At 37.5% G+C, this 17,579-nt stretch overlaps 2 protein-coding genes across 3 annotated transcripts in view; one reads left to right on the forward strand and one right to left on the reverse strand.

The window, feature by feature from the left end:
• The window catches only part of LOC119839315 (beta-TrCP), a 12,368-nt gene extending 3,146 nt beyond the window's left edge, over window positions 1–9,222 (reverse strand). The window contains exons 1-9 of one of the 2 annotated variants that reach the window (XM_038365557.1): window positions 9,074–9,222; window positions 6,625–6,741; window positions 5,729–5,837; window positions 4,327–4,513; window positions 3,784–3,919; window positions 3,101–3,229; window positions 1,848–2,039; window positions 832–975; window positions 12–202 (exon numbers count right to left, since the gene is read on the reverse strand). In XM_038365557.1, coding sequence (XP_038221485.1) covers window positions 12–202; window positions 832–975; window positions 1,848–2,039; window positions 3,101–3,229; window positions 3,784–3,919; window positions 4,327–4,513; window positions 5,729–5,837; window positions 6,625–6,741; window positions 9,074–9,115 — 1,247 coding nt within the window. In that variant the 5' untranslated portion in view covers window positions 9,116–9,222. Of the gene's footprint in view, window positions 1–11; window positions 203–831; window positions 976–1,847; window positions 2,040–3,100; window positions 3,230–3,783; window positions 3,920–4,326; window positions 4,514–5,728; window positions 5,838–6,624; window positions 6,745–9,073 lie in introns of both variants that reach the window. The other variant, XM_038365556.1, reaches the window with a different exon arrangement.
• A 649-nt stretch (window positions 9,223–9,871) lies between these two features.
• LOC119839295 (syndetin) lies at window positions 9,872–15,125 on the forward strand. Its single transcript, XM_038365536.1, has 4 exons — window positions 9,872–10,128; window positions 10,981–11,076; window positions 11,763–11,903; window positions 12,410–15,125. Exons 2-4 carry the CDS (start codon window positions 10,987–10,989, stop codon window positions 14,864–14,866), a joined length of 2,688 nt encoding a protein of 895 aa, XP_038221464.1. The 5' UTR covers window positions 9,872–10,128; window positions 10,981–10,986; the 3' UTR covers window positions 14,867–15,125.
• The last annotated feature ends 2,454 nt before the right edge of the window (window positions 15,126–17,579 follow it).

Here is a 17,579-nt window from a genome sequence, read left to right on the forward strand (position 1 = left end):
TGCGCACTCACCGTATGCACCGCACGAGCTCCTCGTGGCCCTCGAGCACGCGTATGCACTGGCCGCACTCGATGTCCCACAGGCGGATCGTGTTGTCCGACGAGCCGGACACGACGAGCCGGTCGCGGTACTGCAGGCAGGCGATGCCGCGCTTGTGCCCGTTCAGCGTGCGCACGAACTCGCACGAGGACGTGTTCCACACCTGCCGCGGACGGGCGGACGGACGAAAAAAAAAACATTATGTGACTGTTATTAATGTTGTACACTTGGAGCTGTGCGGACAAATAAGAATCTTACAATCTACCGCATGTAATATAGTGTACTAGCTGCGCCCCGCTGTTTCATCCGCGTAAGTCCGTATCCCGTACGAATATCGGGATAAAAAGTTGCCTATATGTTATTCCAGTTGTCTAGCTATCTACTTGTCAAATTTCATTGCAATCGGTTCATTAGTTTTAAATAAACTAGCTGTAACACGCGTCGCCACTCACTCGCGTGATGCCCGGGTATCAAAATAATAGCCTCCGTACTAATCCAGACTATAATCCATCTCTTTACCAAAACCAGCCGTACCGTACATCAGCATTTTACATTAATTTCTCTCTATATGTCTGGTTGTCTGGAAGAAATCGCTATAAAAAATATATATATAAAATGAAATAATAATAATAATAGAATCTTTATTTTGCCAAACATACCTTACATATCTATGTACATTGCCTCTTAAACTAGAAAAAACTCTGCATCTTAAGAGCCAAGCCAAGCTATATAGCGATGAGAACGCCCAATTGTTTATAATGTAACTCTATTAAGTTATTTAAACCAGCTCACCTTAATGGTCCTGTCCCCGCTCGCGCTGACTATGTACTTCTCGTCGAAGTCCACCACGTTGACCGCCGCCCGGTGGCCGACGAGCACGCGACGCAGCATTATCTCCGTCGTCGACGTCATGTCCCACACCGCTATCGATCTGTCCTGTGAACGGTTGGTGGGGGGAGGGGAGGGAGGTTGGTATATACCGACTATCGTATCGTATATCGGCGATACATCGCGTTTACCGATATATCGGTCATAAAAATACCGATTCAACGATACTTTTTAGTTTAAAAAATGTAGTGTAAACGAGCGTGTCGTCTCGTGAGACTATTTTCCAGCGCGGGTCTTATTCAAAGAGACTTGCGAAATCGCCTTTTAATTGCCTAAATATTTACATAGGTAAATATTTAGGTAAATATTTTATTAATATAAAAAGTAGAGACAAAGGTCTCTACTTTTTATATTAATAAAAGAAAAATCTGACCTGTGATTTATTTATATTTATACCTTAATTTTTGAATACACAGTAAGCGTACCGGTACCGGTATCGCCGATATTTTTTATAAGACTACTGTTATCGGTATCGGTGAAAAGGCGTATCGACGCATCCCTAGTTTCAAGGTGTTTTAAAAATTCCCACCAATATATAACAATGGTGCTGAGAAAATGTGTATGCGCGTAGTATGCATGTATGCTATTCGTTCACGCGGCAACCGCCGAACCGATTTCGATGTGACGTCACACGTCAATAATTATATAGCTTACGTACCAAAATCGCTACCTCCCTCGCTCCTGATATTATACCTTACACATGCGATAATGACTCTTAGAAGAAAAAAATTGAGAAGAATTCGATCACGAGGCGGGATTCGAATCCGATTCAACGCCCGGCAATCGAATTTCTTCTACTCCTTCGGTTTAACGTGCCTAAGGCATACCCACGAACACAAATAAAAAAAAAAAATCCGCAAAAAAAAAAAAAAAATTTGTGATTTTTTTCCAATTTTTTTTTTCATCACTCCAGCACGCACCTTGCTGCACGTGACCATCATGCCGTTGCAGAAGCGCAGGTGCAGCACCGCCTCGCAGTGGTGTATCAGCGTGTTGAGCATGGCGCCGGTGGCGACGTCCCACACGCGCACCGTGCTGTCCGACGAGCCGGATATGATCGCGCGCTCGTCGTACTGCAGGCAGAGCACCGAGCCCGTGTGCCCCTGCAGCTCCTGCGGTGACGGAGAGACATATCATCATATGTATATACTAGTTGAGCCCCGCGGTTTCACCCGCGTAAGTCCGTATACCGTTGGAATATCGGGATAAAAAGTTGCCTATAAACATATTCCAGTTGTCCAGCTATCTACGTACCAAATTTCATTGCAATCGTTTCAGTACTTTTTGCGTGAAAGAGCAACAAACGCACACACATCCTTACACAACTTTCGCATTTATAATATTAAGTAGGATAGGATAGATATATTCACAGAATATAAACAAGCGAAAAACCTAGAATTGATTTGATATATGCATATTATGCTGACTCGGCAAACGCTGTTCTGCCTTACACATACGATTTAGGGGCACTATAAATAGACGTTGGCCGATTCTCAGACCTACCCGATACGCACACAAAATCTTCATAAAAATCTGTCACACATTCATATATATATAAATATTTATTTATGGCTAGGTTTGACAAGATTGTATGAACTTGGGAAAGGAATTGGAATTTGGTAGAGAATGTCAATCTGTAGATGTACGTAATACGAAAGATGAGATTATATGCGAATTTCAGGAACGTATATAGTTTTCTGACCGTCTGTCACCTTGGTACAGTGGTTAACGCGTGAGCGTAGAACCGAGGAGTCCTGGGTTCAATTCCCGGTGGGGACGCAGAAAAAAATAATGTCTCGGTCTGGCAGGAGTCAGAAGGCTGATCACCTACTTGTCCGTATAGAAAATCAATCAGTGAAACAGATGCTCATCATCTGCCCCATACCCCACTAAGGGACACGGGACTTCACTTATTTTTATATAGTTTTTCATTTTTTTATATCATACAGGGCAAATGAGTTAGTAGTTTGAAGGTTGGTAAGCGAAGGAATGGACTTAGAAGAGTGAGGAAGTCTTCGGGCCTCCGGCTCCCGCAAGGAAACGCAGTATCATGCTACTATTTCACTTCCCCGGTGCAAGCTGGCCCAAAGCGTGCTGAACTGTGCTAACTCCCACCTCACACTCTCTCTCTCTCTAACTAGCTATCCAAATACCATTCCACACTTCAACTCACCTTGACGCACTGCAACGTCTTCCTGTCCCATATTTTGATCGTGTTGTCTCTTAAGCCGGATACAATTTTATTGTCGTCATATTGCAAACAGTATACGCCCTTCGAATTCTCCGATCTGCAGTTTATCCTCTGAAACATATTATATGGATATTGAGATGCTATTTTATAGAAATTATATAATAATTTGTACTAGCCTTTGTTACAGTTCGGAGAAGTTTAATAAATATTATAGTAAAACTAGCTGCACCCGGCAAACGCTGTTCTGCCTTACTCTTATCATTTAGGGGTATCATAAATAGATGTTGGCCAATTCTCATAGATACCGGATAAGCACAAAAAATTTCATCAAAATCGGTCAAGCCACGTGACACGAGAATTTTATATATTAGATAAACGTTCCTCTTGAATCACTCTATATATTAAAAAAAACCCTTCAAAATCCGTTGCATAGTTTTAAAGATCTAAGCATACATACTTATAGTGACTGATCCTTGATAAATAATAAGCGTATAGTTTGAATTTAATCTGTACATTTAATGTGGGTCAAAATTTTAAAGATTTGGTTACATTTAATATGAGCATGTTAATAAGCTGTATGCTATTATGTAACAACAACAACAAAAAAAAAAGTGATTATAAATCGATCCGTCTTCTTTAAAGATCCGTTTAAAATGATCACTCACTTGTAAATTATGCCTGCCCATTCTCCAATTGTCCTCTATCGATTGTATATCCTGTATTATTTTCGGGTAGAGCTGTCTGTAGAACGAGTGCGACGGGTGCTGGCAGCCCGGTTTCGGTTTGAACAAGTACATTATCCTGAAAAATGGCGACAAAACAACATGTATGAATAGATTTTTTTTTATGTCATAGCGGGCAGCTGAGCTGGTGGTTCGCCTGATGGTAAGCGATCACCACCGCCCATAAACATTCGCAAAGGTAGTACCTCTGTGAATGCGCTGCCCGCTTTTATGGGGTAAGGGAAAAGGAAAGGATGAACGACTGGAAAGAAGGAATGGACTAAGACGGGTGAGGAAAAGGATACGGCCGCCCTCCGCCTGCCCCAGCCACTGAACGAAACAGGGGAGCATCCTACAATTTTACGTTGATCTTCTGTGAGGGTGTGGTACCCTCCCCAGTGCGATCTGACTCCATAGGTGCCGAAGCGTGCCCGACTCCCACAACTTCATCCATCACCACCAGCTCCTAGCCAGTACAGCACTCACCAGCCGCGCCTCTCAGCCAGGCCCCGCCACAGCGAGTCCGTCCTGACCTTCCGCTCCACCAGCTTCTTCCACAGCATCCCCTCGGATATCACCCGCTGCCACTCGCGGCAGACCAGCTCGGCGGCGCACAGCGAGCTCGCGTCCAGGTACGACAGTATGTTCTCCGCCACATGGTCTAGGCCTTTTTCTGCAAACGCCAAAAGGCAGCTTTTAGATGAAAGCCCATCCATTGGACCAGAAACTTGTATTTATGGTCCAAAATTAAACCTCGTTCTATTAATAACTAGACGCTCCGCCTGGGTCCACTTGGATGTCACAATTTCTGTTTTATCCCAAGGGAGCATTTAATCAGGATAAAAAGTATCCTATCACCCAAGTCAGCTTATACCCTGTCTGTATACCAAATTTCATCAAAATCTGTTCAGTAATTTCAGCGTGATTGACGGACAAACATCCTAATAAACAAATTTTAACATTTATAAAATTAGCGTGATATATAGTGTGAAGTGTGATTATAGTTTACTAGCTGATCCGGCAAACGCTGTTGTGCCTTATTTTTATAATTTAGGGGTATGTAAAATAGACATTGTCCGATTCTCAGACCTATCCGATATGCAGACAAAATGTCATGAGAATCGCTCGAGCCGTTTCGGAGGAGAATATAACTAATTCTAACTAGGGACTTTAACGGTAACAAATACCCTGGATTTTCATTAAAGCAACTGTCCTAAGATAGTCACAGTCCGCTGTCTATCTGTTTGTCTGTCCCTATGTATGCCTGTATCTTTAAATACAGCAACGAAATCTGATGCGATTCTTTTTATTCACAGAGTGATTCAAATTGTGTCCTATGGTTCTAAAGGGTCAACCCATGGATTTTCATCTTCTAAATATTCATTACTACAGTAAGCACACTGAACCATAGATTTCTAAATTTCTAAATTTATTATTACTAAACTCTATAGTATAGCTGATCGCCCCGGCTCCGCCTAGATAGTCATTTATCGTAATTGAAATAATATAAACTATCCCATCTTTAAGACCGCCTCCTTGGTACAGTGGTTAACGCGTGAGCGTAGAACCGAGGTGTCTTGGGTTCGATTCCCGGTGGGGACGCACAAAAAAAAAGGCTGATCACCTACTTGTCCATAAAAAAAATATATCAGTGAAACAGATGTATATCATCTGCCTCATACCCCACTAAGGGACACGGGACTTCACTTTTATCCCATTCTTAAAGTTCAATCAAACTGCACACGGTGTGCAAATTTGATGCATAACGGTTGAGCAGTTTAGGAGTCCATCACGGACAAACAGCATGACACGTAATTCATATAAACTAGTACTACTATGAGCAACTATGAGGATTTCTGAATTGTAATAATTATAACGAATAGCTAACTTGGCAGCATGCTGATAAAATCCCTCTGCAGCATGGGCTTGAGATATGCGTTGATATGTCCATGCTGATAGTGGCACATACGCGCCAGCAGCTGCTCCACAAACTCCACCTTTAATGAAGACGATATTTTATTTAATAACTAGCTGCGCCACGCGGTTTCAGCCGCTTATGTCCGTATCCCGTAGGAATATCGGGATAAAAATGTTGCCTATGTGTAATTCCAGTTGTCCAGCCATCTATGTACCAAATTTCATTGCAATAGGTTCAGTAGTATTTGCGTGAAAGAGTAACACACATACAAATAAATTCATTCTCACAAACTTTCGCGTTTATAATACTAGCTGCGCCCCGCGGTTTCAGCCGCGTAAGTGTGTATCCTATAGGAATATCAGGATGAAAGTTGTCTATGAGTAATTCCAGTTGTCCAGCCATCTACATACCAAATTTCATTGCAATCGGTTCAGTAGCATTTGCGTGAAACAAACACACACATACAAATACATTCAGCCTCACAAACTTTCGCATTTATAATATTAGTAGGATAGGAGAGGTAAGCAGGATTTTGCAAATAGTTCATACCATATATCAAACCATATATGTTCCTATGATGTTTAAAATCATTTATTTCTTGCACACTCGCCCGGTCGGTTAAACTTACGACTTTTTGTTTACTCTCTTTGTCTTTCTCTTGAGTGAAAGAAGAGAGAGAGAGAGAGAGAGAGAGAGACAGAGAGATCTCTTCTTACACTCGACACATTCAGTTATTTGGTTATTGAGCCTCACTAGATTAAATCAAAAGACACGTATAATCCCGAGTTTTCTTCTATCCTTGCAGTATCAAGAAATATTCCAAAAATTTCCTTCTACCTATTAAATAAATAAACAAAATCACTCACCTGATCGGTTTCGTTCCATTTCGTGAATAAGTTTAAACAGGTATTTCTCTCCGCCACGTAGGCGGCGCCGCTCGGCGCTGGCTTGACGCCGGTGTCCAGCGATGTCAGCGATGTCACCTGCTGCAATTGATACGATTTCATTTAAATTAGCCAACTTTTACTATGCACAAATTAATAAACTTTAAAACAAAATATGAAACACTGGGAGCGGTACCTTCCCACAAGGGATATCACCCCTATTTTGTAAAAAATAATAACTTAATGTTAGAACGGGCAACTGAGCTTTCCAACAGCGCCTAAAACGATCACCACTGCCCATGAACAATTGTAGAATATATATATATATATATATCTGGTGTCAGCGCGGCAGCAGGCAGTAAGGTTTGACGACAGGAATAAAGGATATGGGACTCCGGCTGACCACTAACCGAACAAAACACAGTAACATTCGTAAGGTACTATTTCATGTGGGGGTTGGTATCTTCGCTGGTGTGGATTTAGCCAATTGGGACATATGATTTGTTAGTGTTTTTTAATGGTGGTAAGGTTTGTTGTTTAGTCACAGACCAAAGACATAGGGCACAGCTAGTGTTAACTTTTTTAACAATTTAGCTGCTAAAATATTATTTATATATAATTTCCTTCTTTTTTGCAATTTCATTATTTTGTGTAATTCATTTTCATAGCTACATACCAACATAATAAACATTAAACATATAAATGTACAACCCGTATACAACTCACACATATTCAATATAAATCATCTGTCACCGTAAATTTAATTCGTTTAACAACACGAATGACTGACGACAATACCCTTAACCTTTACATAAATGCACTTTAATGGCTTCTAAAGCTGTTTTGATGCTTATCCATACTTAAGCAGATCTATGCAATAAATGGCTGATGATTCATACTATTATTCCTCTACAAAACTACCCTTTGGTACGGTGATTAGTTAACATCTTAGATTAGTCTGACTTGTGTACTGTTTTGAGACATAGAACTCGCATTTATTTCATGAACTGTGGTGGATAGATGCAATTCTTTTACTGCTTTAACAACAAATAATAAAAAATGCAGTTTAGCAGTTGTAAATTACATGTAGGACTGATTTTTGTAGTTGCTGTTTAGTATAAACATTACCTACCTGCATCACATTTGACAACTTTTTTTAAACGACTCTCCTAAACCTTAAAATAAATAATGAAAACTCAACCATCATCATTTAGAAGGGAGTAAGCCAGAATAACAATAAAAAAAACCTTTATTATAGTAAGTTATTGCGTGAAAACATTACAAACATACAAACAAAATCACACACATTTCCTCTATATAAAATACCACTATTCATGGGATGATATTAGAAAGAACTTAACTTTTCATATCATAGATTAATCTAATATATATAAAAATAGTTTAAAGTAAAATAAAAAGATCCAGAAAAAATAATAACACTTATATATCCTTAGATAATGTAAAAGTGCAATCAAAAAAATTTTAATGGAATAAAAAGATTTATAAAATTTGATTAAGAATTATTAATAGAAAATTCATTATTTTTTTATGTATCACAGACTGTAACTTTAGACATTGTTTTGACTCACTTTGAAAGGACAGATTTAATTCAAACTTTATACTCATATCAAGGACAATAATTTTATAGGTTTTTCTTATTATTAGAGCAGATACAAATAATGTCTAAATTAATTATATGAATATATCAATTTAGAATATAGCACTATAAAATACTAGTGGTCCAACCCATCTTTGCCCATGGTATATACATAGCCTATAGCTTTTCCAATTTTTCAAATCGGCCCAGTAGGTCCTGAAATTAGTGCGTTCAAACAAACAAACAAACTGTTCAGCTTTATAATATCAGTATAGATTATTGTCATAATGTGTATTTTTATACAGTGACTGTTGAATACAGATTACACACAGAAACCAGAATAATAACATACATTTAAATTTCATTACGTTACGACTTTTCTTATAACAGGGAGTTCGTAACTTTTTCATGAATAATATGATTTTAAAACATGTATTATTTTTCCTGATAAACCAGGTATTTTACTTTACGAGTTAATAAAAATCATGATACTGCATAATTTGAATTATAATTCAAGTTATGAAAGAATATGTGTTCGTGAATAAACCTACAAAGAAACTTATTTTTATTATTTCAGGAAATTGGGTTAAATGCTGAAACTCGAAAACTGCATTGCAGACACGGTATTTGTCATGAGCTGTAACAATTTATATCATGCTTATTTATTTTCTGATTAACCTAATATTTATGTGGCTTATAGCGCCACACGCTTCCCAGTTTCCTTGAAATTATTTCTTGTAAATTTACAAAGGCAACTGGGTGTAGAGGCAAAGATGGCGGAACAGTATTCCATGACATTACATCTATGTTCTATATCCATGTTTTGAGACGTACCTTAGGCGTCGTCGTGTCTTCTATCATCCAATCAGTCTCCATTTTTGTAATTTCACTAGATTCATAAATATTCGTCCCTATAAACTTCACAAAAACTAAATACAATCGCTAAATAATCATCATTCGCATGACGTCAAACACTCACTGTTATTTTCTTTACTAAATAAAAATTTAGCTCTAGAGACGTGTCCTTCAGTCAGAATCGAATAGTCGTACATGTATACGATATGACTCTTTTGCTTTAAATGTCCATAAGCCATGTAGTATCGGTATCGGGTATCGTATATTGTTATGAAGAGTTCAATATTTTCTTTATAAATTAAATCAAAAATGCTACACATATTGAAATAAACATCAGTCTAGAAATCAAAAATCACTATACTATACAAACCAAACTTGAAAACCAGGAAGATGTCGGAATCAATTAACGTTGAATTTTTTTGGTTTTTCACCTCAGAACTTTCGCTTGTTGTATTGACGAAGAAATTGTTTGTTTTTGAGATACGATAACTTTACTGCTATTTTATGCTTTTATTTCATATTGTATCCGAATTTTAATTATGAACACATTCAGCATGACACAGGACACAGCTATAGCGTGTGACCAAACACTATTTTGTTCCCTTTCAAGTTAAATAAAAACTATATATTTTATGTAGATTTTAATGTCGCTGATTAAAAATGTTGATAAAATATACTTGTTTATAAATGAACAATGAGTATGTACTACGTAGTACGTACTGTGATTGTAAAGCAGAATCTATCGCTTCTTGACACATGGTAGCTTTTCAATTCTCACGTCAATTGTCAAAATACGTTTGACTCGAGTGAAAACTGAAATCACGCAAAATGCTAAATGTTCGTGAAATGCGGTATTTTAATAAAATAGACATGAGTCATGTTTACATCTAAATATTTATATAAATCACGCTTATTTGTACAAATCATGAAATGAAATCTAACAGGAAAACTAATAGAAACATGAACGTTGGAGTAATGAAAAATACCTTTCTAATTTGTATTTGTTTCTAATTTAAAAAAGCCTGAGAACAAAGGTGCGTATTGCGATTGTTTCATTACTTACCTACGCTGAGTTTTTCTCAAAAAGTTTAAAATTAAATAAGATTTCTTATTTATTTTTTTTCCCAGACAAGAAAGTAATATTTATTACTTTACACTAAATGCCTTATTGTTAAGTGATCAGGTTCACTAGAAAGTATGTGCAATTTCTTTCCTCTCCATTGATAAATAGACGAATTTATTAATACCTTAATTTTGTATCAAAGTAGTTTGATACAGAGTGAATTGAAGAGATAAACAGATATGGAAAATTTCCCTTATGCTGGTAGACAGTTGTCCTATATTATCCATTAGCTTAATGTCATTTAGAGCAAACTTAGTGATAAAAACAAGTTATCAAAATCTGCTTTAATGGTTTTCACATAGTTATTCATATATGCCAAATAATAAGTTAACTTAGATAGTCGGTACAAGTAAAGACCTGTATCAACTCTCTGCTCTATGGGTCATCAGGCAGATGCTTTTAGCGTATATTTTTATGATCAAATTTACAACATGGCAATAATTCAGTGTGCAGTGAGACCAAAACATTTATTGCTTGTTATATTACACCCATTCAAAGCCAGTAACCCCTGAGTTATGCTCGCACATTAATCACGGTGTAAGGAGGCAGTCAATCATGAGCAAATTATTCTTAGTATTTTCTTGTGTTTGATTTTACGCGAGTGTTATACATTAAGAAATTAAAAACTTTTTAACTGATTTTATATGCAATTTATTCATTATATTTTATTAACAACACATATACGAAAAAGTTTTTTACGACATATATACGAAAAAGTTTTTAATTTCCAAATTATTCTTTATAATTACTTTCTACTTAACAGAACACAATGTTTTCACAAAATGTGGAAAACAGGCATGGGCCGCCGGGGGTCAATTCGCGATCCTTGACTGCTGCTCAATCAGCTGCTGAGTTGGAGGTATACTATATGCTAATTGAACATTTTATTTTTATGTTGGAACTCGACTCCCCCCACCAATATGTTACAATTTTATGACAATCTTTTAAATTATTAAGAAATTATGGTACCTTCCACCGTCTGAATTGGCTTAATATATGCTGTAGCATACTCGGCCGCCATGTTTTTAAAATGTATCTATGTTATTAAAATCTTATCATTTTATTTATGTAGGTATTCTATGGTATACTCTACAGTGAAATTATACATGCAAAACACACAAACACACTTTGTATTTATTATTTTGAAATATGGTAGTTTTTGGAACATGAATGTTTCCCATTATTTATGCTGTTCTTTTGTAGTTTGACCGTTCATTATTGTGTATAAATCCTTACCAATCCTTAATAAGCATACAAATTTCATTATAATCTGTCCATTTAAAGTTGGCGAAAATCTAGTCTAAAAGAGTTGTTTACATATGAGTATACAGGTGAAGCTAAAATTGTATTTAAGTCAACTATTATAAAACTCCATTTGAAACATAAACATTTATCTATCAAGTACATTTCACTTTGGACCGCTTTGGAATGCATATTCTACAGAGAAGAGTCAACCAGAAAGTCTGCCCATTTGAAAATTGTTCAATTCTACCCTTACAATATACCTTGACTTAACAATTAAGGAAACTTATTATTTGATTTCAGGTCCTTAAAGAAATAGAGCATGTATATTTTTCACCACCATCTGAATTCGATGCGGCGAAATATGCTTTAGAGAACGCCCCATCACCGTTGAATTGTGATGAAATAGAACAGATGTTCACCAAGCTCAAACGGCAGCAGCAGGTAATGATGAATGAGGGAATGAACAGTCACTATACTTAAAATGTCATGTGTGTTTGGATGTTTTTTTATCTGCTAACTTTCTGTCAATGTCTTTGCCCACATAGTCAAAGGTATTAGAGCTTACGTAGTTCACATTCCCTTGGGATTTCCGTGAGATATACTATCCTATGTCCTTTCTCGGGTTTTTAATCTATAGATGTAATAAATAATAAATAATAAAAAACACTTTACTGCACACACATAAAACAAAATAAAAACAAATAAATATTTTAAAAAGATTAAAAGCGGTACAAATAGCCGGCCTTATCGCTAAGAAGCGATGTCTTCCAGGCAACCTGAGGGTAGTGTAGGTAGGTAAATTTATCTGTGTAGATGTACTAAATTTCATCCAAATTGTTGGAATGAATATGAAGTGAGACAGATGGTCAGAGTATGGATTAATAGGGATTTAAACTCAATTTTTAATTTATTCTATTTAAAGTTATTATAATGATTCCCCCTTTCAGGTGGTTTCTGGTAAAGCGCTTCATCTCATATCACAGCAACGCGACAACTGTGATCGGGAATTCGAAGAGATACAGAACATCAAAGAGCAATTGGCTCAAACGGTAGAAACGTGCAAAAAAGCGCGGGAAAATCTACGTATCGCTTCCAACCATCTCACCGTTTCCACCTTCGTTATTCTAGCTAATGTTAGAAAGAGACAGATAATAAAATCGGTGCTCAAATCGCTCGAATTACTCAGAAGTTTGAGAAGCGTCGAAACGGATGTCGCTGATCTGTTGGTGAAGAAAGAGTATTATGAAGCCATAGAGCTAATACTGAAGAGCAAGAAAGCGGCCGCAAACCATAAAGAATACACTTGCATCGCGGATCTAGCATCTAGGTTGCAAGATACCCTCGATATGACTGAGGAGAAATTGGATTCAGTGCTATCCGGCATTTGTTATAACTTCGATGAGGATGTCTTCATGAAATTAAAGAAGGCGTACGATCTCTTGGGGAAAACTCAAGCGGCCATGGAACAGTTACATATGCACTACTCGTCGGCTGTTAACGAATCGGCCATAGAGGCGATCAAACCGTTCCTCAACGACACGTCAGAAATGAAATTTCAAGAGATGTGCCAAGCCGTGTTGACAAATAAAGCGCCGGGTTGTCTATTGAACTTGTGCGAAAAGTTATTTCAAGTGATGCGAAGTTACTATCTCCTAGTCAATTGGTACGCGAGACACGACGAAGCCGCGCCCAGTTCGTCAAATGTTTTCGATATAGAAAAAAACGTCAGTCGGGAATACATAAAGCAGAAGTTAAAAGCTGGCCTCATTCGGATATGGCATGACGTACAAGCGAAAGTGTCCACATTCCTCAAGAGTTCAGGGTTAGAGGAGTATCCGTTTGAGAAGTTCATACAAATGCTGGGAATCTTGAGGAAGTTGACGCAGGTCGCGGAAGTGTTTTGCGGCGATACGTCCGACCTCCTGCAGGATTTCATTAAGACGCAAAGCGTTTCGTACATAAAGAACTATCACAAGGGGAGGATGGAGGAGTTGAAGTTGTTCCTAGAAAACGAAGGTTGGGAACAGTGTCCGGTGAAATCTACCTTTACGCTGCTGAATCTGCAAGAGTTCAAACAGTTCAGGAGGTATTTTAAGACGAAATCGGACGTGATCGTGAAAAGCTCGCAGTCCGACACTACGTCCTCTGTCCACTCGCAGGATGACAGTATGTACATATCGAAATATTTCACGCAGAAAACGTCAAGGACGCCCTTCGAAATATTCCGCAACGATGACGTTACGAACGATGACATATTTGGCCTCGAGCCAGAATCTGAGCCGAGTGATGAATCTGACGAAGAACCGGATGAGTTGAGACGAGATTTCGTGGACGACGCCGATAGGAACGAATACGTCACGAATAGCCCATCGAAAGTCAAACATAGCATAATAGTTACGAACACAACGCTGTCGGTGCTAAGAAACTGCGGTCAGTACTTGCAGATCAGTAGATATTTGCCCCAAATCTCGCTGGAAGTTATAATGTTAATGAACCAACTGTTCGATTATTATTTTTACGCGGTCCATTTGTTCTTCACGTCGGACCTCGAGGTCTCCTCGTCAACGCTATACACGGCGAAGTTGAACGCGGCGTTGAAACGTATTTCCAACAGTATATACGGAGAGGACAAGACTTACGATAGCCCAAACGTTCCGCAGCACTTGGATATGAACAGCGAAGCGAATTTGCACGGTCTGAGCGAACGCATAGTGGGCGTCGAGAGCGTGATATTCCTTGCGAAGCAATTTGAAACGTTACAACCGTACTTAGAGTCGATAGTCGCACAGCACCAAAAGATGATCCTAGAACATTTTAGAGATAACACCCTAGCGGTTGTTACGAATTTACGTATGCCCGTGTACATGTGTTCCGCGTCCAAAGCGCTTGACGCTAGATCAGCGCTGATAGCGATGTCCCAAGTGCGGTGGGACGTCAAAAACGTTGCGGTGGAACATAGTCCGTACGTTGATATGATAACCCGGAAAATTCAAGTGTTCGCATTAAGGCTGGAGAATATATCGTCGAAGATAACTCTCAATTTTGAGGTTATAAACTCGATCTGGGCAATGGTCTCAAAGTTCATAGTGCATTTGTTGGTGGAGGGGTTTTCGAATGCGACGAAATGCTCCAACGGCGGTCGGGGGTTGATGCAATTGGACTATAGGCAGTTATTTGTCAAACTGGAAAAGATTTCCGGTCTTAAACCGGTGCCCTACCAGGAATACGTCGATAGATACGTGAAAGCGTATTATTTGCCTCGGAATGAGCTGGAATCTTTCGTCAGGGAGCACGTGGAATACTCGAATAAGCACCTACTCGCGCTGATAGGGTCCGCCTGTGAAAATAGGAAGGATAAACAAGCCCTTATAGCCATTGTTGAGAGTCGGGAATCGTCTGCGTAGTAAGGACTGCGTTTTTCCATTAAGTGAAGCAATTTACTTGGTAAATGTTTGGCATAACGGTCATAAACATCGTTTAACTCAAGTAAAGGATAGATCTGTGAAGAAAATAATTTGGAAAGAGAAAAAGACTGCATAATATCTGGATGTGTCACATGCGCATTCCTCCTAATTCTAAATCGGAATATGACACGTTAGACAACTTGCTCTATCTAGTAATCTTTGGTCTTAGGTCGTTGGTAAATCTTGTAAATGTCACAAATACCTAATCATTATTTTAATTCCATTTAAGTATTATAACTATTGTCCTGTTTCAAATGTTTTGTCACATTCTGTCATATGCAAAACAAGCTAAGTGTGAAAGAGACAATAGACTAAGTAGTGCGCGGAGCATGAATTATACGAATTTTTAACTTTATTTACATAAGGAAACGTTCTCAATTCCGTTAAAAGTAACATATTTTTGTACATAAATACATCGAAACAATATTCACGAATATGATACAAATAATCAGAAAAATAAATTAGTATTTTTAAAATTATATGCCGATCCGCGTGAGCTTTAATGCGTGGTATTAAGGGCTATTTTTCACAAATTGAAATTTCTTACAAAGAAACGTACAGTCCTCACGATTGTATGAGCGTTTATATATCTAACTGTTTTTAATGCCTTAGCCACATTAAATTATAATAATAACATCATTAATTTATGTCTACATTCTTTTAAATAAATGTATTTTGAATATGAATTTAAAGGCACATCCGCAAATGATAATATTTTTAAATTTATTTCATATGGCCATATTTTCCAGTGGTTGTGGCAATTTTAAGATCTGTAATTTAATTTAAATTTGATAATTGCAAGGTAAATGTAAGAGGAAATGACTCGATTGTTTGAAGCAGGGCTGGGCGTATTTAATAAAATAATTGTTTTTAACAAAAAACGAAAACGCCTTCATATCGTCAGAACTAACCAAATTTAAATGGGCACCAGCTTTCAAATAAAAAGAAATAATATGTAGTGACGCATTTCTGAATCGCGCTAGCGAAATGTTTTCGCTAGAGAGACAAAATGACTCAACTCACAATTGGCGCCTTGCAAGCCGGCTAGTCGTGGAGACTGGTGGAAAGTCCTCCCTTTTTCGATGGAGGAATTTCACATTCCTTCCTCCACTAAATCACCATATCGGTTGACCTAGTCGACAGTTCTGAGTTCAACAATCAATCTTTGAAGTTGGTTTTTAATTCACCCCAGTTCTCTGTGGGGGTGTGGTGCTTCCCCGATGTGCGCTGGCACAATTGATAATATGACACTTCGAATCGACATCTTGTGTTATCTAGGATCTGTCTTTTTAATTATATTATAGACGCCCGTCCTGGATTCCTGCTTGCTCATACCCTATCTGCATATCGTACTTCATCAAAATCCGTTCAGGAGTTTCACTGTTTGACGGACAAACATACAAACAAATTTTCACATTTTTGATATAGGTGTGATAACGTGATTGTTGTGTTGTGACAACCACAATATTGTATGGACGTTGTCGGCTAAACTACGAAATTAAAGGCGTTGGTGGTACTACTGTATGCTTCTCTTTATAATGCGGTGTAAGATAATAAAAATACAGGCTTTGTAGTACTAAAATAGTATTAGGAGTAATTTATGTATATTTTGTAAAGGAAATATCTAGATTAAGGAAATATAGTATTGTATATGATGAATTATAAAATGACAAAATATAATCTCAAAAAGACACTTATTTAAGTAGAATATTAAATAAATATACAGTTTACGCACTAAAGTATGTGGTTTTATTCACGTGATATATCTTCTGATTAATATTATTGAGACTAGTGACAGATTAAGTTTGTAAAACATCACATTCTTATGGGAAGATTCATCAGGATTTCTATGCTTATTAAAATCTTATAATTCCGATAGATGGCGTTATAACTAATTTGCTAGGATCACGCGGGCAAACGCCAGTAAAATAATGTATAGTATTTTTCGGTTAAACGGCTAGTTCAATAAACAAACAATGATCAGACAAGAGAAACTCGTTTGAGATTTTAATGTCCGAATGCAGGTAGCATTTCAAACTAAATCAGATATATATTTTGTTATTTCTTATCAGAATAAGACATGACAAAACATATAAGAATATAAGAAAAATAAGCTATGTTATTGTAGAATTTCATTAACAAATATCCATCCATACTTACAAACTTTCACGTTTAAATATTAGTAGGGTTCATCGTTTACAAAGATAAACACGAAAATACTCATTCTTAATGTAAATTTATAAGTTTAATCGCTGTTCGTCTGTGGTACATATATAGTCTACTAGCTCCCCGCGGTTTCACCCTCGTAAGTCCGTATCTCGCAGAAATATCGGGATACAAAGTTGCCTATATGTTATTCCAGTTGTCCAGCTGTCTACGTACGAAATTCCATTGCAATCGGTTCAGTAGCTTTTGCGTGAAAGAGCAACAAACACACACATCCTTACAAACTTTCGCATTTAGAATATTAGTACGAAGTAGGATGTGGCTCAGTGTAGTTGCAGCTTTGTAATGGTGAAAGAATTTTTGCAATCGGTTCAATGGTTACTGCCTGAAAACAAAATTAGAAAAGTTTCCTCATTATAATATTAGCATAGATACTCAATTATAAGGGGTTGTCCATTAATCACGTGATCTTTTTTTAGCATTTTTT

Source organism: Zerene cesonia, unplaced genomic scaffold (genome assembly GCF_012273895.1).
Source record: "Zerene cesonia ecotype Mississippi unplaced genomic scaffold, Zerene_cesonia_1.1 Zces_u011, whole genome shotgun sequence".
NCBI classification, from domain to species: domain Eukaryota; kingdom Metazoa; phylum Arthropoda; class Insecta; order Lepidoptera; family Pieridae; genus Zerene; species Zerene cesonia.

Excerpts from the sequence above, each read along its gene's own strand:
- LOC119839295 (XM_038365536.1), top strand. The coding sequence starts at position 10,987 with ATGTTTTCACAAAATGTGGAAAACAGGCATGGGCCGCCGGGGGTCAAT. Across the intron at positions 11,077-11,762 it reads AATCAGCTGCTGAGTTGGAG|GTCCTTAAAGAAATAGAGCA; the intron begins GTATACTATATG and ends ATTTGATTTCAG. Across the intron at positions 11,904-12,409 it reads AGCTCAAACGGCAGCAGCAG|GTGGTTTCTGGTAAAGCGCT; the intron begins GTAATGATGAAT and ends TCCCCCTTTCAG.